The sequence below is a fragment of the Pseudopipra pipra genome, chromosome 6 (genome assembly GCF_036250125.1).
Source record: "Pseudopipra pipra isolate bDixPip1 chromosome 6, bDixPip1.hap1, whole genome shotgun sequence".
Lineage (NCBI taxonomy): Eukaryota > Metazoa > Chordata > Aves > Passeriformes > Pipridae > Pseudopipra > Pseudopipra pipra.
The window spans coordinates 40,354,506-40,376,519 of record NC_087554.1 but is presented as its reverse complement, the minus strand read 5'-3'; the positions used below and the strand labels follow the sequence as shown (position 1 = coordinate 40,376,519).

The window sequence follows — 22,014 nt, the reverse complement described above, 5'->3', positions numbered from 1 at the left end:
ATATGGCTCGGTTACCATAATCTTCTTCCTCATGTAATGTAACCTGTAAATAAAAATCACTGTACCAGGGATAAAATCTCATGCTACAGGCAACTATCAATAGGTCTTTGAGGTACTCTATACTGTCAGGAGAAAAATGTATTACTTATGCTTATATCAGAATTACAAATTAATCTCTTTCAGTTACCACCTGTGATCTTTTGGATCAAGAAAGAACCACAGCCTTGAAACTCTGATACCTCCCAAAGCTTTTCACAACTGCTAGCTCTATATTTCTATCATCTTCCCTGGGTCAAAACATCAGTCCTCACAACAACCTCTGCTATTCAACATGTGCTGCACTTCCCTGGTAAATGCTTCGGGCACTACATAAAATCTCTCAAAGGACTCAGGTGCTGATACATAAGGAATGCTGAACACACAGAGGTGGTCCCCACTTTCTTCAGAGCAACTGCCAAATCAACTGATGCATCAAGCACAGAAAAACAGTGGTTATCAGTCATCTTTTCATAATGTTCTCCACACACTGGCAGGTGCAAGACTTGGTGTTTCTGTGTTTTGTTTTTTAAAAACATTTAAAGGCCAAGTTTAATGAAGGCTTGTCTTATTTCCCTCACCTTCCAATGACCAGTATACCCACCCTGTTGATTTTACCACTCATTTCACGTTTTATACAAGACTATTAAGCTCCTCTTTTGCTTCTAAGGGCAAACATCCACTGGAATGTCATTTTCTGAACATTTTGTCTTTTCACCTCTACCTTGTATTTCACTGAAAGCTTTTCTGTCAAACTTCTGAAAAAGCCCCCTTCTCTCCAAAGAAAACATCCTTTTAACAAGAACATGAGCTAAAACTTTGTAACCATGCCCTTTGTGGAGGGGGGGGATGTTTCATAAATGCTCAAGTCAGACATTTATATTCTTCTACAGCTTACTTTTTGTTGCTAATATCACTGCCTCTGCTAGTAGCTATATCAAAATTCAAAAAACACAAAAACATGACCACTCTAACAATGGCTCAAAACAAAAGGGCATGATCATTCTCAAACAAACCAATGATGGCTTAAGATACATTGTTAATGCCAAATCTACATGTTGCAACTTCATCCATATGTAAGAAGTCACTGTAATAACCAATTGTTGCATATAAGTTAAATTTCTTCTAAATGATTAAAAAAAAGTTTAAAAATTGATATTAGTGAAGTAGATTATATTTATCTAAATTTACAAATTTCTCCCTCAAAAAATTAAGCTGCATATCTATATGTGTCTATCATCAATGCTGCTACAAATTTACAAAATGCTTTTTATAGAGTACTTTTACTCTTGAGAAGTTATGTTACTACTTGTACTTACTCTGGTTTGAATGGAGTTAACTTCCTTCATAACTGCCCACATCATACTGTGTTTTGGGATTACAGCTAAACCAGTGCTGACAGCATACCAGTGTTCTGACTATTGCTTACACTGCTTCCACAGCATCAAGGCTTTCACTTCCCACCAACTCTGTCACTCCAGAGAGTAGACTGAGGCTCGGCAAGAAGTTGTGAGCGGACAGAGCTGACCTGAACTGGCCAAAAGGATATTCTGTACCATGTAATGTCAAGCTTAGCAACACAAACTGGGGTAAAGCAAGAAGGGGGTGTGTGGTTTGTCTTCCAAAGCAGCTGTTGCTCAGAGACTGGCTGGACATTGGTACAATGAGGGTGGGAGGCAGCGCGTGACTTTGCGTCATTTTTTTTGTTGTTGTTTTTGGCTTCTTTGGTTGGTTTGTTCTTCCTTATTTTTCCTTTTCTTATTAAACTGTCTTTGTCTTAGACCATGAGTTTTCTTCTCTCCTGCCTGCTGATGGGAGCAGTGAGCAACCAGTTGTGTGGGTGCTTAGCTGCTGGCTGGGGTCAACCCACCACGTGGGACTGTTCATTTTCTCCCTCAAAAGCACAAGGATATTCATTCACAGTTGTGGTTTGCGTCTGTTTTTCAAAAAGGCATTGAAACAGTAACAAACTGGAATACTGTCTAGAGCTTCCTCTCCAAAGTGCAACAAATAAGTGGGTTTGAATGACTGGAGTAGTGCCGTATTACTTTGCTATCACAAACCATACAATGGCTTAGGTTGGAAGGGACCTTGAAGATCATCTAGGTCCTACTACCCTGTCATGGGCAGGACACCTTCCACTAGACCAGGTTGCTCAAAGCCCCTCCAACTGTGTGCCACATTAAAGAAAATCCTTGACTTCATTTTTGCAAACCATAAGCAAAAGTGACTATTAACCATTAAAACAAATAAAGCAAACCAAATTATACAAATCCAGCAGAATTCTAACTCAATAATTTATTTTTGACAAATGCTTTCACAATCTCACTTTTTAGTCCATTCCCTAACATGTGAATGCCAGTTTCACACACGTAATGAACAGCAGGTAGAAACACATTGTCAAAGATTATTTCATATTACAACTTAGCTCAGTATTCATATAGTCACCAGAAAAATCTGCAGGCTTTGAGAATGACTTAATTTTTCTTTTGAGATATAAGGTACTGTACAGGAGTGTTACTGCACAGAAATATTAGTCAGAGCTAGAACACCATGGACCCACACCCTTTCCATTGTTTTGAAATGTAAACATTAAAACGCTTGGAATTTCAAATAAAAAATGCAGGGTATATGTTATAAAATTGTGTATCTGTTACAATCACAGAACTACTAATCTGGCAGATATTTTAAGCACATACTTATTGGCATGAACACAACAAAAAAACACACAACAAGAACAAAACCTTACTACTTGTTATCTCAAACATTATCCTCCTGTCTCCCTTTAAAATTAAGAACTGTATCTCACATACAGTGAGATAGCTCACAATCAGCACCTTGCTATTTAATAACTCCATTAGAGTAACTTGTCTACATACAAAACTGCATCAGGTAAACTGATTTCTAAAGGAAGCTACAAACAACCTGGATATTTTTCACAGTTTTACAAGTGGCCCACATAAATGTCAACAAACCAAGTCCACTGTAAGATTTAGTTGAACCAAATAGTACATTTCTGGGCTGCAGGTGTGGACACATACCATGCAAAAGAGGGAATATGCAAGATTAGCTCCTGCTGATTTTGAATTTCTGAACTGCACCATTTGACAATTTTCTATACTCAAAAATATACTTTAAAAAAGATCAGCTGTTAGCATTAGTAAGAAGCAAAAATACAAAACTAAATTCCAAAACTTAATCTGCTTTGTAAGTTTCTTTAGAGCTTCTCACAGGCCCTGTTTTCAGTGGTCTCAACCAAGATTTGCCTAAGGACATGCAGTTGACTCAGAACTTAACTGAAAAAGGAAAACATGTGACACTCTAGAGGCCTCTCATACTTGCAGAACTCTGGAACAGATCAGGATATTTTACCTATCACCTGTCCCCCATGAACACTGCAAAACTGTCCCTAAGCATCTGAGCACACAGTAACTGCCTTACTTGCACAGCAAATACTAGACATTTAATTTTAAAACCATGTTCATTTATTACATACAAATAAAACATCACAGACACATGCTCAAGAAGCCCCTCCTGCCTGGTGCTCAGGTCAGAAAGGCTACAGGTATGCTCACCAGCTTGTTCAAGGCTGGCTGCTGGGACAGGGCTCCATCTACTGGTGTGTGATCCTGCATGCCTATGGGAACAACTGGTGGGGAAAAAAACCAAACCAAAATCTCAACGGCTATTTCACATCTCTGTTTCCTAATGATATTCAGAAGACATAATAACAAGGTATTCAGAAAACACTACTAGTTAGAAAAAAACAGGCAACCAAATACAGGCACTCGCACATGTTAGTGTGTTGTACGCATATGAACTCACACATACTATGCCCATTGTATGCATATGAAATCTTTTAATATCCATTAACATTTACAAAATGTATCTCAAAAACTATTCTAAAGAAGCACCATTTTTCTACAAGATGAAGCATATGACTACACTTTCCCAATCCAGATGTAAAGCTTTATTGTTTCTTCTTAAAGCAAGCAAATAAGCAAAACAGATAACTCTCCAAACCCACTGAAAATTCTGTAATATTTGCACAATTTAAGGCACTAGAGGTGGTTTTCTTTTTCCTTAAGATAAGGGAACTCATTAAACATACAGAAGCAAAAAAGTTTCAGGAGACTGCTATCAGTATTCATCAAGGGTATTTCTGCACAATAGCAGCTACAGCTACAGCATGTCTAACTTTAAAGATTGACTCCTGCTGTCACATGCAGCATTTCTCAAATTGAGCCATTTAAACCTCGCCTTACTAACCCCACTCATACCAGCCTTCAACTCATACCTGGGAGTGAAAAAGAGCAGTATCTTTTCCTCCCCAGGACCCTCTGTGCCCCTCAGCCAAGACTACTGTGCTCTGGCTGCAGAAGAGCAGCCAGAACAGAAATCAGCAGCAGTTCAGGAGCTACCCGGGCTCACTTTGAACAAGCTGACCGTGGTGAGAAATTAGATGGTGCTTGCCCAAGCTGCCATCACATCTAGGTAGCAAGGGCCAACAAACCAGCTGACCAGTCCTCCCAGTTCTATTCTCCAAGGCATGTCTAGCAAGATCAGCAGCTAAACTTAAAACCCTGTGCAACAAAAGAGACAGTGCAAGAAATGGACAGTGAGCTCCACAACTCCACCCCACCTCTTTTCTTTAAACATTCTGCCTCAACAGACACTCAACACAACGTTGAAGGCATCTAAGCGGGGCTCAGTGCAAAGAGAATCTTGGAAATACACACATTGGTCACACAGTATCTAAAACATAGGAAAAGATGAGACTAGTCAGGAACACCTGGAAACAAGAGACGGTCACAGCAAGAAGGCAGGAATGGAGCGTGGAGCAATAAAACCGAGGCTCTCTGTAATATCCCAAAACGTAAGGATAACCGGTGAGCCAGGACATCAGGGAATTCACATAGTTCCTCTTGGCGCTCGGTTTTCCCAATTTAGCTTGTTGCCAATAAATTACAGTTGAAGAGACTAATGGAAGAAAATCTCCTACAACGAACTTGCACAGCACCACAGGATGAGAACAGAATACTGTCTTTTTTCCTTTTTTATTTTAACTTTAAGGAAAAGCAAATCTCAAACCTTGAAGGTGGCTTTTCACTTGCTAAATTCAAATTTCAGTCAAACTTCATTTTAAAATACAACTGAGTAGAACTATGGGCTTGCTGATGTCTCTTTAAGGAAAATGACATCAGTGCAGGCTACACTTGAGAAGGATATAGGTGTGGAACTACATCCTTTTTCATCATACGGTCAGGTGCAAAGTGAAAAGTTTAACTTCAAGATTCCTGTGGTCTAATGAAAATAAATACCATTACAAACAGATCCAAGAACACAGACATATTAAATACTGTTTGTTTGTCTTCAGATATAGATCATGGGAACAAAGATATTTAATTACTTCAAGACTAATTTTGATTTCATTTTAAGCTGTTTACACTGTCAGCAACCTCCTGGTATTCTGACAACTAGCAGAGGCAAAAAAAAAAAACCAACAAAAAAAGTGGAAAAAAGTCAATTAGCATCTACAAGAACAGTTTTAAATTGGTGTCTAAGCATTTGACTGGCGTATTTTGATCATGCTGAGCAACTAAATGTCTACAATACAAGAAGAATCACTCATCTAGTAATATTTGTAATAAAGAAAATTCAATTAAAAATCAGAACACATTTCCATAGCTCTACAAAAACAGCTACAAAACTTTCAACAAAACTTAAATTTGTAGAGGACGTTTCACAGTGTCAATTTCCTCATTACAAGGAAGTTACTATGGAGCAAACTGGTCAAGTGTTTATGTCAAACTTTGGACAAGGAAAACCACATCCTAACACTCTGCTATAATAGCAAATGGAAAAACTGCCTGTATCCGTGCACAAACAAAAGGTACACTATAGAAAAGCATGATGAAAAATACTGCTTTGTCTCTCATGCTCATATCTAAAAATTTACACAACCAATTTAACACATTTAACCTAACGCTAAAAATGCCTGTAGAATCTTAAATTTTATTTACTTGAATGTGAACCACAAGAACAACACATTGAGAAATAGCATCTTAAGGCAAGTCTAACCGTGGATCAAAGAAATTTTAAATTAAGAACAGTACTAAATTGTGCCTTTCTAAAAGTAAGACTAATAACTTTATTAAGCTATTTTACTGATATTAATGATTTTATTATATCAACACTACTAATGATATTATAGGATGGGTATAATTTAGGCAACTACAACAAGCATAAATCATAATATCCAAACAGGACACTGCATCAGATACATATCTTCACATTTGGCCATCTAATCTCTCTCAAACAGCAATAGCTTTTTTAAAGAAATACATAACTATCTATCATACCATTACTAAGAGAAATAGATGCTTAAAAAAAAGAATACATATTTGTGTGTAACTTCTTTCAACAGCATTGAAGTGGTCACTGGAATGTCTTAGATTTTTTAATTATGGTCAGTCAATGTTCTCAGATCTTGGTAACTAGGCTTATCATTTTGGCAGTCAATGATGCTCCTAAAATTAATGAAATTTTTTCTACAATACATAGAAAAAACCCAACAAAAACACAGCACAAACTGTTTTTTTATTTCCCATCAGATGTAACAGGCAAGCACTATGAATGGTTCCACTTTCTTACCTGTTGATCCATCAGAATTAACAAGGAGAGAGAGTCAAATACTTACATTATGAAATAGTGCAATGAAAGAAAGCCAAATCAGAGCTGATTACTCCCAAAGGAAACAAGTGAAGAACATCTCAAAAAGAATGTTCATAATATGAAGACCTATACATATTTAACTTTGCTCATGAAAAACTGAAACAAGACAAAATAGTATTTTAAATTGTGTAACCATTCTGCAAAAAAAGAAATATTTTAATACTTTTCATTTCCATGCACCTCAACAGCCATGTCTTGGAAAGCTCTACTCCCTTTTCACCAAGCTAATCTAAGCTTAGTATCATTCACTTGTTAAAATGGCAACTCAGAACACTTTCAAGTTCTACTCCCACCAAGGGTAAGTCATACACATGCCCAACCATGAAGCAATTCTTCAGCACTAAATACTCCCTTTACAAGTCAACAGTACTATTTATAAGCTAAAATACAAGTCAACTTGTAAATTGACTTAAATAAATTACTACCATTTAAGATCTGGTCTATTTGCTTCAAGTACAGCAATTTTTGATCCCATGTTAAACTGTCTCATAGTGGAGCATCATACAGCATTTTCAGAACAGTTTTGATTCAGACACAACCCTGTTATCATTTCATGAATCCTGATGGAAACTGCCACCCCCTCCCTACAAAGACTTATTCAATAACCAAGCATTTTAATCCTTCTTTGTCCTAATACTACAGTACTGAACCAGATTAGATTTTTCTAATTTATTTCACCCTTAACATTTAGTGCATAGCTAATCAGAATATTACTATTTAAATGAATGTATAACTTAAAGATCAAATTCTGTCTTCAACAGATTTACATAAAAGGACATAAAGCATAACATTTCTCTACCAGCATGTTATGTGGATCTCAACTCAATTTGTTATGGACTTCATGGTGCCAAAATTAATGTCCTCCAGGAGCTGAACTCATTACGTCTTCCAAACTCAAAGTGTAATCCCATGCTTCTGTGACTGATGGAAGTTTTGCCATTCACTTAAAGATAAGGTGGATCTGTTCCTTGGTTTGCTACTCTAGCAAGAGATACTGAACAAAATGATACCACTGATGCTGTCTTTACTTCTTTCTATTACATAACCGATACTGTGAACCAGTCCCATGTATTTTAGTCTCTGCTAAAAACAAAACCAACATGTTGATTACAATGTTAACTACACATGAAGTCAACAACAGAACTATATGCTTTTTTCAATGTGAATTTCCAGAATACATTTCAACAGTGAGAGCAACCACTCTGTGGTCACTCATGGATCCTACTCAGCCCCTCATCCCCTTCCCTACACCAGAACCCACAAGAGCGTTTCTCCAAGTCATCTGGTGCACATGTAGCACACCCAACTCACAACACACATACAAATAGCTGCCCACTAGGCACCTGACCCAATAAACTCCTACATGCCTGCTAGAGAAAAGCACAGGTCAACAAAACAAAAACAAAAAAGAAAAAAAGGAAGAAAATGAGCTGTGGCCAAAATAAAGTTGACCATAGGCCACAGGTGTCACAACTCTAACTTCAAAAAAAAAAAAAAAAGCTTTCAAAATAATTAACTGAATCACTGAGTTTTAATTCCTCTGAAAAGCATGAAATAAATATAACAATGCCTTTGACAAGGTGCATCCAAGTGTAATGGTGCACAGAAAATAAAATAAGCTGTTTTCATATAAACAGTAAAATAGAGAGTAAACCCATAAACAACACATACTGCATCATGATAGCTAACCACTGGCATTCAATTTAAATGTTCATGTCTGTTACTTGCACCTGGGACAGATTAGCCGTGCCTGTTTCACACTTCATGAAAAAGGTTCAAGAAATTTATTTTACAGAAGTGTACCCTACACATGTGATCATTTTGAAAAATATGATTTCATTGATACTATGAATACCAAAGATCAATCTGAGCAATATCTCATGTGGTGGGCTGACCCCAGATAGAATTCAGGTGCCCACCAAAGCTGCTCTATCACTTCCCTCCTCAGCTCATGGAATGAGATAAGAACAGAGAGAGATCACTCACACACTACTGGCAGGGGCAAGACAGACTTGACTTGGGGAAATTAATTTATTGCCAATCGAATGAGAGAAGGGTAATGAGAAATAAATCCAAATTTAAAACAACTTCCCCTCAACTCCTGCTTCTTCCTGGTCTTAACTTTACTCCCAGTTTTCTCTACCTCCTCTCCCCCAACTCCCCCGCCATAGAGCAGGGGGAGGGGAACACGGTTTACAGTCAGTTCATCACACATTGTCTCTGCTGCTTCTTCCTCCACAGGAGGAGGATCCTCACACTCTTCCCCTGCTCCAGCATGGGGTCCTCCATGAACTTCAGCACGATTCTTTCCCACAGGCTACCGTTCTTCACAAACTGCTCCAGCATAAGTCCCTTTCATGTCATTCAGTCCTTCAGGAACAGACTGCTCCAGTGTGGGTCCCCCAGGAGCTCACAAGTCGTGACAGCAAACCTGCTCCAGCGCGGGCTCCTCTCCACAGGTCCACAGGACCTGCCGGGAGCGTGGTACAGCACAAGCTTCCCACAGGGTCACAGCCTCCTTTGGGCACATCCACGTGCTCCAGTGTGGGGTCCTACATGTGGGTATCTGTTCCACTGTGGATGTCCATGGGCTGCGGGGGCACATCCTGCCTCACCATAGTCTTCACTATGGGCTGCAGGGGACTCTGCTCCGACGGCTGGAGCACCTCCTGCCCCTCCTTCTTCACTGACCTTGGTGTCTGCAGAGTTGTTTCTCTCACACATTCTAACTTCTCTCTCCAGTTGCAAGTGCGAATTCCACCCTCCCCCTCCTTAACTCTGTTATCCCAGAGGTGCTATAGCCATCACTGATGGGCTCAGCCTTGGCCAGGAATGGATCCATCTTGGAGCCAGCTGGCATTGGCTCTGTCAGACAGGAGGGAAGCTTCTAGCAGTTTCTCACAGAAGGCCCGCCCCCCCAACCCCATAGCGCCCCTGATAAAAAACCTTGCCATACAAACCCAGTACACATCTAAACTATTTTTAAAATTCTAATACATAGTACTCTTTAATATACCAAAGGCCACTACTCTGCAGAAATTGTCAGTTTGCATTTTAACCTGTCCTTAAAAGAAAAAAGCCCACATCAAGAATCAGTATGGAAAACAGAAGCCTGCTGTTATGGTTTCTGTATCATGGCTCCTGAAGCTAGCAGGGAGCATGTCAACTATCCTATCACTTAAAAAAAGGGGGGCTGAAAGTAGCAGACATTCATCTAAACAACTGAGCATTCATATTCTTTCTTTCTATAGCGGTATCTGTTCTGCAAATAAAGGTTCAATGCTGTTCCTCTTACCTCTTTCGAAACCATTCTCCTTTGAAAGGAAAAGGCTAAAGGCAGCAGTCATACTTTCAGGAACATCTGTCAGTTGCAACATTAACTTATACTTAAATTTGTCAATAGACGGCAGCCCAGAAGGGTTGTTTGTTTGTTTTAAAAATAAGCTTCAAAACATCTATTGCCGATGTAAGATAACAGATGTAAAAGTGAAAAGAAGCTTCTGCATAGATCTGGGAGATTCACACTAAAGTGAGTATCAAGTCAGATCAGCAATTCATAATTTACAAACACTCCACTATCAGCATGCTGCCATTAACATGTAACATCTACTCTACTGTATGTCGGGCAGACTAAAAAGGAGGTAACAAAAATATCCATTAGGATATCTCCCAAGTTCACATGACTAATTTTACACAAAACTGTAATCTATAGGCAGGACATCCTCCCTCTTCACCCTCGGCTCATGTGTACCTTCTTGCTTTAAATTCTAGTGAATAATTTATTGATTCTTTCCACAGAGAACTACCAAACCCATATTTTCTCTCCTCCTATAACCCTTTCCAGCAAGCTCTGAAAACTTCCTTAACTTTTTCACTAACCTACACACCCTCAAAAACTGAAAGCCCTGCAAACTGCAAAAAGCTATATGTGAGCCACAAGGCACTAACACCGTACTCCTATTTCTGCCAGTAATACAATGTCTTGGGTTTGTCTTGCTGCAAGAGAAATACTAAGCCTGACAATTGTTTTGTTTCTTACCAGTAAAGAATAGAGTTTAACACCATAATAATACACTTCTAATTTAGCATCATCTAGAATGACTTCTAACAACCAGGGAGATAGATTAACAGTATGTGAAGAAAAGTAACATTGCCTTCTCCAAAACAGGCAAACTAATAATAAAAACAGAAATTAAGTGAATCCAGAAACAAAAAAAAAAAACAAACAAAAAAAAACCAAACAAAGAAATAAAAAGCAAAGAAGTCTCATTAGCTATCATGTCAAAATTGGGGAAAATATTTTTAAAATTTAATTTGTTACTCACTACTATTGGACAGAATAGTCCCCATAACAAACTGTAATGCGAAGCATCCTGTAAAGAACTTGCAGTATTACTGTAAGAAAATCTGTAATGACTACAAAAACTAGTAGCAGCAGCTATGTTTTCAAATCCTGTACATAACTTTACCTCCCAGTCCCTCTCTTCACTTTTCATACTGCATCCAGAACTGCAGTAACTTCTCCTTAGCTGGACAGGCAAAATAAGTCTATCACATTCAAGAGCCTGAAATCAGTGCTAATTCCTGTACCAGTGACAAAGCAAAGGAGCTCGTAGCTGTCACACTGATGGTACCTCTCTGGTGTATACACCTCTGTCTCACACATCTCATTCAGCTGAAGGACCTTATCATGAGTGATGGCATTTTGCACACTAAACAGAAAAATAAAACAAAAATAGAACTACCACATAACACAGCATGTTTAACCAGTATGACATAGTTTTAATTCTTGTTAAACCCCACCAGATACGTTAGTACCATAATATATTTAAATAAACAAATAATCCAAGTTTCAAGTTAAACCAAAGTTGCACATTCCCAGAGAAAAACTAGTCAAGTATAGATGCTCAAGGACATGTTCAAGGACAAGGCAAGCACATCACTGCATTTCACTAAGACCCACAGGTCCTAGAACCTCCAGAATTTGCAGCTCTGAGACCTGCTGAGCCTGAAGCACATTGCTGTGGTTAACCAATTCTTCTTCCACGACTAAACCCTTGCAATTTAAAGCAAGCCACTGTTCTATCAGCAGTTAGCACTTGCTGGAATACTAAAAAAAGACACTACAGCGCTCTGAATTCCCAAACTCGGGCTAAAGAAACTCTTACGGCAACCCACCTACAATCATCCCAGCCCCCTGAAAGTGTACCTAGACCCAGTCGAAGCTGTTCCACAGACAAACATTGAAGGGTGTGCTGTTTCAGGTAGAATAGGCCTTTGGGTACAATTACTGAATGTTTTTCTCCCAAACTGTTCACACTGAGAAACCATAACGTTTTTCCTCACGCAAAACAGACCTTCACACCACCATCAAGAATTCTTATTAGTAGGAAACTTCATTACAATAGGATCTGAGGTATACAACTCATTGGGACTTCCTAAACAGCTTTTATTGAAGTCATAAATATTTTTAAAAAACCCACAAACTTTCTTTTGGCAAGTTTTTCGGTGCGGGTTTTTTTTCCTTTTCTAAAACGTACTGCTACAATGCCGAGTACCCTCCACACTTTGTTCTCACCTGACACTAAAGATCCAGCACCGACCTCCTGAATTTGTTCAGGGCAGGTTTCACTCACACTGTCCAAGCCCCCTTCCCAGCGCTGTCCCCCTCTCGGAAAGCGGCTGCCTGTCCGTCCCTTCCCTCCCTGCTGAGCCTTTGGGACTCCAAATCGCGCATCCCCGCATGGACAGCTTGGCTCCCCGCATCTCCAGCTGCGGAGCGGGCGGTAAGTCGGGCAAGTCGGGGGAGGAAACATTAACCCAGCCCAGGGGCTGCCACGGCACACGCAGCCAGTGTGTGCAGCAAGGGCCCGGTGTTGGCGCGGCCCCGGGGGCGGGGGAGGCGCGGAGGCCGGGCAGGGCCGCTTGCCCGCGGGGAGGCGCTCAGGGCAGAGCGGCCCCTGCTGACGCCGCCTCGGCGGGACGCGACGCCACTGCCAAGCCCTGCCGCAGGGGATGGGGTGAGTTCCCCCCCGAGCGCCGCGGGGCAGCCCCGGGGAGCGCCCCCGGCCCGTTACCTGCGCGCTCCGGCCCCGCCGCCGCCGCCGCAACAACAAAGCCGCGAAAGGCGGGGGGAGGGGCGGGCGCGCGCCCGCCGCCCTCGGGAGCGCGCAGCGGCAGGGCCGCGGGGATGGGGCGGGGCGAGGCGGCGCGGCCGCGGGGATGGGGCGGGGCCGGGCGGGGTGCGGAGCTCGAGGGGCTGGTTGGCGGGAGTGTCGCCTGCCCGCCCTTTCTCCGCTCGGGCAGTTGTTTCTTTTAACGCTGTTAGTGCTGCCCAGGCTGGCCAGGGACGGAATTCCCTACTAAGGAACGCAGTAACCACAAATGGAGAGACAGACCCCCCCAGGGATATCGAGGAGGAGAATGGAGTGGGACGCGCATGTACTGGTTTGGGAAGAGGTCATATGGAAATGGGATTAAGCCTAGAAGTGCTTTATGAAACCTGCACAGTGGGAAGGTTGCCCTTTTTGGAGAGAGGAGAGAGGAATGGATGGATGTGCCATATATAAAAAAGACTGTCAGCAGAGGAATTGAATTGTATTGAGGTGCACAGATCTGGGGTTTGAATACTGTGAGACAAACTTAATAGTTTCCTAACAAGAACTAGAGTTTATTTTTTTAAGGAGCAGGTTACTATTCTGTAAACATTTGTGTAATTTACATGCGCTGTGACCATTATTTTTCAGTTTCTTCATGTAAACCTTCTTTTTGTTGCAGTGACACTTTCTGTAGAGAACAAATCTAAGTGACCAGTTTCTGCATCCTCTGATCAACTCTAAATTCTCTTTGCTGTGGAACTACTGTTGCAAGTCCACCTTAACACAAGATTTGCTATTTGAACCAAAGGGAACACTGTACAGGAACATCTAAATCTCTGAAACTAAAAAGTAGCAATGCTTCAGCATCTGATTTTTGAGGATAGGGAACACCGGAGGCTTGATGATCCTGCTATATTTATTGAGCAGCAGTCTCAAAGAGTCCAACCAAGGGAACTAAGGCAAATGCTAATGAAACACTGAAGTTGAGATTTTAATTACTTAAAGGTCAGCACATTCGAGGTTTATCAGTTTAAGGGAGTTATTCCATATTCCTACAGTGATGCCCACTCAGCTCTTACAAAGATAAAAAAATTCACATTACTGTTTATTTGCTGATGCATGTGAATTATATAACTGAATGTTATACCTGCATATTATCCCTTTTTGCGATTACGGTCTTGGTCTTTTAACACTTTCTCAACACTTCTCTGTATATTTTCTATGTTCCCATCACTTTCAGTAGCAATAAACCCTTTGTTTTTTTTCTAACTTTTGTTCTACATTACAAAAGGCTACATTTCCTTTCAAGCTTGGAACCTCTACTCAGTTGGCAACATTTGTTGCTAGACTATCACAAAACACTCACAGGCACTGTGCAAACTAATGTATCAGAATACCCGTATGGCTGAACTATCTTGTCTTTCAATGGTGCTGCCGCTGGGAATGAGCCCATGCTGTCCCCCACGTTGTACTCTGGCATCTTCCAGAAAAGCACAGTTTGGCCTTGCTGCAAGCAGTGTTGGGGTCTCTCAGCACTGGTGCTATGTCCCAGCACTTCAAGCCCATGCCCTGGCACCGTTTTATTTACTAAGATGGGCCAACAGGTCCGTGTAACACATGTAATAGTTACACTCCATGTGACAAAATACCCGTGTCCTTTGAACATCGAGGAGCTGGATCTAACCTTTAGACTAAAGGTTTTAAAAGAATAGCACGCTTCAGAAACAGCCTGTGAGCCGAGCGGCACAAGCGACCCTTCCTAGAAGTGAAGCAGTAGGGAATCTGCGGGTGTTAGCTGGGTCCCAGCAGCGGTGGGGAACAGGACTGCAAGTGTGCGCTGTATGGCACCAGCCCCGAGGCGGGAGGACACGGCCCGAGCCCGAGGAGGCGCCTGGCCTGCCTTCTCCCGCCAGCTCCCTGACAGCCGCCAAAGCCTCGCTCCCCGCCCCAGCCTGGGCGATCGCAGCGCCGGCAGCTCCGGCTGTGCCCTAAGAGAGAGAGGCTGCCGTTTTCCCGGCTGGAAGCGACGGGAGAGCCCTTTCTCCGCTGCAATCGCCAGACCGTGCCCTGCCCGGGGCCGCCCTCTGCCCGCCGGCTGCCAAAGGCCGCCGCGGGGCCCCGCGGCCCGGCGCCCCCGCCCCCCGGCGGTCGCGGCCCCCCGTCCCGCCCGCAGATAACCGCGGTCCCGCCGCCCCCCCGGCTCTTTCCCCACCCGCCCAGCGCGGACTCGATCTCGGCTTGGCAGCCGCTCTCCAGGCGCCGGCTGCCTCTCGTCGCCGCCGCGGCGCGGTCAAGGATGGCTCGGCAGCGCGGGGGCTTTCTGCAGGAGGCCTCTCACCAAGTCGTCGCCGGAGGCTCGGCGGGTGAGTGGGCACGTTCCTCCTGGGCGGGAAGGGTCTGCCCGGCCCCCGCCGGCGCTCCGCCAAGTTGAGATGCAGAGGCAAAGCTCGCCGCCGCCCCCTCGCCGCGCTGCTCAGGCGGCGGAGCGGCGGCGGGGAACGGCCCGGCTCAGCGGCGGCTCCTCCCCCGCCGGGCGGCGCGGACGAGCCCCGGAGGCGACCCACGGCCCGGGGGTCCCGGAGGCAACTTCTGTAACGGTGCTCGGCCCGCCGGGGGGTGAAGGGGGGTGAAGGGGCGCCTTCCTTGCTCCGCTGTGTATCTGCGCTGCACACGCCCTGCAGCCCCTCGGGTGATAAGGCAGGCAGGCGGGCCCCCTTCAACGGCAGCAGCCGCCCGTGTCCCCCGCCCGCATGGCTGGAGCCGCGCTCTATGGAGTGCACAGCGGGAATCCGCCTGCCGTGCCTTGATGCGGGACAGAAAACGTGCCTCCCCTGCCCAGACGCCTTCCCCGTGGCACTCTCCATCGCTGCGTTACAGAGAAACCGATGCATGGTTACAGTTTAATAATGAAAGCAGTGCTGGCTAATTTCTTCCAGTTTTTTACCAAAATCGAAATAAAACCAAAATATTCAAGTCAGCCCAGGATGTCGGGGATTTTTACACAATATCCTGCTCTTTTGGTGTATATAAGTAAATTCTGTTAGTGTTTCAACTATCTAGTGTGTTTTTAAGTATTCTTTAGTGTTTCTTGAGGTCTAAATGCTGTTTGTCATATTATGTTTTACGTGAAAGAGGAAAGCTACATGGTAATGCTTTCCATAAGGTCCACAAGGAAAATTCTCCCGTAGGTGAGTCCTGTGTGGCCGTGACACTATATATGAGCTGGTCTTCCATTCCCTCTAATTCTCTTGCTATCCCTGAATGCGCTTCTGTGCATTCCTGCCACCAACACATATCTGAGCACTTTCTTTTCATGCCAGTGACTCTGTATGCCCTTTGTTTTCAACCTTCTGCTTTGACAGAGAGGGATGTCATAGCAGAAGTGAAGAAGTCTTCTGGCCCTTTCAGTGCATTGTATGACTGTTTATGCAGCTCTTCTGCAGCCTTGGAAATCGTAAAGCTTTTTTAGATTATGCTTGGTACCACTCCACTCTTCCTTTAGGAGGGAAAGGGAAGGTTTAATCTGTGCTAGCCTTCTGAAGGCCCTTCATACCTGAAAGGACACTGGGGTGTTTTGCCACCACATGTTTTGCAAGATGACAGATTTATCCACCCATGGCAGTGGGCCTGTGCCTTAGTGATTCAGATTGATCTAACACAGTATCTTTCTATCCTCTGACAGTAGCCTGTTTTCGTTACAGTCTCTCTTTTTTTTATAGAACAGACTGTCTAACACACCAGAAAGAAAATTGCCATTAGATAAACACAGCGTTTTACTTTGCATTTAGAAAGGCTTCAGAAAGACTTTGTGTTTACTTTAGAAAGACTAGAATTGGAAGAAGAGTGTGTTTGAGGGTGATGTAGAGAAAAGACTGAATGAAAACTGCTTGCTGATCTGGTAGGCACACATCTTAAGGTAAGAGAATTCTCAATTCAGGGAGACAACTGACCTGTACTTAACTCTTTTTTAAAAGTATATTGCAAGAAACATGTTGTATCTAGTCCAGACATAATGCTGAAGATGCTTGCATCCTTTTGCTTAGTCTCCTGTCAGGCAGGCAGGTTCATTAGCTGCACCACTAGCCTTAAATCTGTATAGAAACTTCTACTCATTTGTTTTGAAATAAACCAATAATGACTGTTCTCTAAGTCTGAACAACTCTAGAATTGTACCAGGATTGTTAGATGGATGGGTCAAAGTGGGAGTTCTAAGGTGTTAGAGGGAAACGGCTCAAACTTGAAAACTTGCTTGACAGATGCTTAAAGCTTAATGGTGTTTTCCTGTTAATTTATAGAGAAGGTAGAAGAGGAAGGCTGTAGCTTTGAGGTCTTCAGTCTTAAGGTTACATTTCTCAGGCAAGAGTGGATCCAACATGGAAAGGTGGAAACAGGAAAAAAAAGGATGGAGGGTGTGAGTTATTGGTAGTGTACTTAGTATTTCATCCCAGTGAGGGATTTGGTTGCCTGACCTTAGTTTCCCAGTGACAGACCACACTATATTGCTTTTGACTGCAGAAGAACACAGGACTCCAGTAGGTGCTTTGTCATATTTCCTGGTCTTATGAGAATGTCACAGACATCCTAGAGTGGCTTTGCTGTCTGTACCACAGCCTAGTATTTAGAAGTAAACTGAAAAAAAAAATAAAAAAAAATAAAAAAAAAATCATTGTTAGTTAAGCACAAGGAATGTATGAAGCTGTTTCTAAGGAAGGTGCTCTGAGTTGGAATCTGTCAAAACAGCAATAGGAATGTAGTGAGGTGGTTGGGAATGAATGGCACAGCCCAATAGGTGTAATTGAAGGGTCAGAAATAATTCTCTGCATAAGTAAAATGAGAGATAATTTAGCATCTGCATGTCTGATGCAAAGGGATCTGATAAGAAGTAATTCTGCTAGGTCAAGTGGAAAATTATGAGATAAGCCTAAGCTGTCAGAACAGGAAGAAAGGATTTTTTGATGCTTTATGGAAGATGACAGGACTTGTTCATGGACTTAATAAAGGTGGGGAAGAGGAAAGAAAGAAATCAAGCATGACCTCTGGTCTACAGGACTGATAAAATGGAAGATACTGGCATGCTGAAGGAAGGAGAAAGGAAAGTATTCAGTATTTTAAAGGAAAATATTTAAACATATGGTTAGCTGTCATAGGCATTTCTAAGTTAAACTTTAATCTCTCTGTGCTGTAATTGAACTGTAAAACTCAAGCATGACAGATCTCATGCATACTTTTTCTGCAGCAAAGGGTGCATCTGCTTTCGTGTGGCTTGTAATCTGACTTCATGTGAAATGGAAAGCTCTGCTTCCTGAAGGTGAACTTAATCTTAAATATGAACAAAATGTTACTTGGTCTTGGCTTATATTCTTTCTGCTGGCATTGTTTGTTCCTGTCTTTCAGATTACCAAATGAAGGTTAAAAGCATAATTGAAAATACTTGGTTTTGTTTGCTTGTCTGAGTGAGGAACAGGACTTTGATTGAAATGTAATTGGGATACTTCATTAGTAAGTTCAGGCCTTTCTAGTACAGTGAACTTTACCCATACTCCTTTTCTCTAGTGGCTGATTAGTAAACTAAGGCATGTGTGGAATTTATAGTAAAAAATTAAACAGAAAATAAACTCTCTAAACTGTAAGAATCACTGTGAAAAGAACAACTTGGGAATCTCTGATTTCCTTAGATTTGTAGCAGTTCTTCAGGTTATTTGAGAAATTCAGTCAATGCAGGGTTCAAATCACAAGAAGAATTGTTTCTCTAATGCACAAAGATCAAAAAAAAAAATCCTTTTTTTGCCTGCCTGTATGAAAAAAAGTCAGAAATTAAAACAATAGTGTTACATACAAAGTTGATGGATATTTCTTTCCTCATGGAGAGGAATTGAATAGTGCAAAGTATGTCATCTGATACCCAGGTCAATTTGTCAAGACATCCTTATAACAGAGTGTTGGGTCAGCTTGCATGAGGAAGTGCAGATGTCATAAACAATTGTACAGACACCCTTGGCCCAGTGAAGGCAAGTTGGTGAATATAGTTACCCTAAAGGTTTTAGGATGTCGCTACTTGGTATAGGTGTGTTCTTGTTTTTTAATAACAAAAGACCGCAGATGGAGCTAAACCCACAAATAACATAAATAAAATTTAGTTTATATTTTGTTGTATGATCACCTCTCTTTCTTCCCTACATGTGCAAATAACATATAAACATTTTAAATTTCGAAGGTAAAATTTTGAAGAATTTTTTTAATATTTGTAATGATAGATACAGAGATTACATGTTTTTCAAATCTTTAATATTTAACTGATCTTTAAATACTGTGCTACTGTAATTCAGTGTGTTTCTTTGCCTAATTCCATTTAATAAATGAACATGAACCATTGGCTCTCTTACTGCAAAACGAATATGGAAAAGTCAGAATAAAATTGACTTTAAAATAAAATAACTACTTTGTAAGAATAATTGAGGCTGGTCTCTTTTTTTCCCCCTATTCTTCATATTTTCATGAAACAGCAGCGTTTCGCCTGGCTGGACCTCTTGGCTTCAGTTTTTGTTTGTTTTTTTGTGGTTTTTTTTTAAGAGTTAGGTTTCCAGCTGCATTGGAACCTATTAGGATTTTGGAGTCTAATTCTTTTAAGCTCCTTTGAAAGTAAAATCTTTTCTTTTGAGAGGTGCTTATTTCAGGAGTAGACAAAGTTGATTACCCTGGATAGCAGCAACTCCTTTGAATTGGATCTCTAAGCAGGAAAGCCACTTGTCGAAGTAAAACTGTCAAATGCGAATACAGTACTAAAAACAGTGTTTGGTCTTCATATCGCTAGAGGCATTAGGCAGAAAACATTATTACAAGGTATGGTAACCAGCTTACTCTGTGAAACACCTTAGGTTATTTGGTCCCTATGAATGGGAGAGGGAGTGGGATGGATGTACAGGAAGCACTTTAAACAGCAGGAAAATTGTCTATCCCCACTCCCCCTTGTGTTTAACTAATTTGTTTTTATTATTTTTCTGACGGTTTTATGGGAATTAAAGTTAGGAGCAGTGTTCTATGCTTTCTTGGGTGCTGTTTTCTTGCTTTTAAGCCATGCAATTTGCATTCCCGTGTTACTAAAATAATCAGTTAATGCTCAGAGGTAGTTTCAACTAGCTGAGCACTAGTAACTATCTTGATTTGAAACCGTAATATTTTAAAATGCTTAAACCTTCTTTTCTTTGAAGTCTCTTAAGGCTGAAATATTCTCTGAGGCCACAGTACATGCTCAATGTCTTTCACTGCCTTGATTTGGGGTTTTGGATGTTAGCAAAGACTTTATATTTAAAAACTAAGGATTGGAAGCAGTCAAATAATATTAGTTTCAAGGAAACTTTCTACAAGTTAAAATATTCAAAGGGAATGCACTTGCTACAGCCAATGAAGCCAACTTTCTCTGCTGGTCTGAGAAATTAATAGCGTGCTTACCTAGTGTTGGACTTGGAGGTTTGGAGGGGAGTTGCTTGGTTGGCAATATGGTGAGGAGAACTTCGGGTGAAGAGAAGACCAAAAGAAAATTAAGGGTGTGTAAGCTGAGATATAAGATATCCTGAACCTCCTCTAGTATGCTTGTAGAGATCAGGAGGACATGGGGACAGTCAGGAAGTTAAGACTTGGACAGATTTCTATCTGTTTCTGCTCAGACAACCATCTACCCATGCTGTGTTTTATGAAACATGCTGAAAAGAAAATGTGAATTACTTTTCAAGGTCTTTGCAACCCCTATTACTTTCATCATTACACAGTTCAAAGAGGACAATACAGTATGCAGGACAGTTTGGCTTCAACAGGTCTCTGGGAATAAGGAACAACCACCAGGGAAGCTCAGAGAAACTCGTGCTAGTTTTGAAGCCGGTATGGTTGGATTGCTAGCTTTGGTCTCCTCAACACTTAAAACCCATGTAATGTGATATTTTTCATCTCATGAGAATATAACTCCGCGCTGCAGACCAATGCTAGTTGAGGGTATGCAAAATGCCGTGTAATGAAACAGCTGAAGTTACCTTGTGAACCCAGTGGAAATTTTTAAGAGTATTTCCCCACCTACTACAGCATTTCAAACTTTAATTCTGTAACATTTTTCAGTCTCTGAGCATCCCCTTTTCTACCAGCTGATAATACTAAAAATACACTCCTGAATCTGAAAGCCAGATTGAGTAGTTTGCTTCATATACTTCTAACTTAATTAAATGTTTTTGTGTTGCCTTAGAAAACCTTGTTTAATTTCAGTGGAAGCTAATCCTCTGAGCTTTCATATACTGTGCTGAATATGCAAAGCTGGAAGCTAGCAAAATTCCTCTAAAATTTCAGTTGAGTCCAGCCTGGTCTTGAACACTTCCAGGAATGGGGCATCCACAACCTCTCTGGGCAACCAGTTCCAGCACTTCAGCACTCTGAGTAAAGAATTTCTTTATAACATTTAATCTAAAACTTCCCTTTTTCAGTTTAAAGTCCTTGCCCCTTGTCCTATCACTGTCAGTCTGTATAAAAAGTCTCTCTCCGTCCTTTGCATAAGCCCCCTTCAGGTACTGGAAGGCCACAATAATGTCTCCCCAGAGTCTTTTCTTCTCCATGCTAAAGAACCCCAGCTCTCTCAACCTGTCTTTACCTATAGAGGTACTCCAGCTCGTTATCCTCTTCGTGGCTTTCCTCTGGGCCTGCACTAACAGGTCCACACCTTTCTTGTGCTGAGGACCCCAGAATTGGATTGCAGCACTCCAGGTGAAATCTCATGAGAGCAGAGGGGCAGAATCACCTCCGTCTACCTGCTGGTCATGCTTCTTTTGATGCAAACCAGGGTATGGTTGGCTTTCTGGCCTGCAAGCACACACTGTTGGCTCAGGTCCTGCTTTTCATCCACAAGAGTCCCCAAGTCCCTCTCTGCAAGGCTGCTCTTGATGACTTCTTGTCCCAGTCTCTATCATGTCTGGAGTTGCCCTGACCCAGCACTTGGACTTCTTGAACTTAACGAGTGCCACTTCTCAAGTTTGTCCATGTTCCATCCCTCTGTTGTGTCAACTGCACCATTCAGCTGCATGTCATCTGCAGACTTGCTGAGAGTGCACTTGATTTCTCTGTCTATGTCATTGATGAAGACTATGAAGAGCACTGGTCCCAAGACAGA

The 22,014-nt window shown here is 41.9% G+C and overlaps 2 protein-coding genes across 7 annotated transcripts in view; one reads left to right on the top strand and one right to left on the bottom strand.

The window, feature by feature from the left end:
- Positions 1 to 15,724, bottom strand: part of MIPOL1 (mirror-image polydactyly 1) — a 188,782-nt gene extending 173,058 nt beyond the window's left edge. Inside the window, exons 1-2 of one of the 3 annotated variants that reach the window (XM_064658645.1) lie at positions 15,208 to 15,724; positions 3,612 to 3,685 (exon numbers count right to left, since the gene is read on the bottom strand). The gene's annotated coding sequence lies outside the window, so the exon portion shown is untranslated. Of the gene's footprint in view, positions 1 to 3,611; positions 3,686 to 12,848; positions 12,918 to 15,207 lie in introns of those variants that run through there. The other 2 variants (XM_064658644.1, XM_064658643.1) reach the window with 2 other exon arrangements.
- The window catches only part of SLC25A21 (solute carrier family 25 member 21), a 249,339-nt gene continuing 239,824 nt past the window's right edge, over positions 12,500 to 22,014 (top strand). The window contains exons 1-2 of one of the 4 annotated variants that reach the window (XM_064658648.1): positions 12,676 to 12,791; positions 13,549 to 15,232. In XM_064658648.1, the coding sequence (XP_064514718.1) occupies positions 15,166 to 15,232 (67 nt within the window). In that variant the 5' untranslated portion in view covers positions 12,676 to 12,791; positions 13,549 to 15,165. Of the gene's footprint in view, positions 12,792 to 13,030; positions 15,233 to 22,014 lie in introns of those variants that run through there. The other 3 variants (XM_064658647.1, XM_064658649.1, XM_064658651.1) reach the window with 3 other exon arrangements.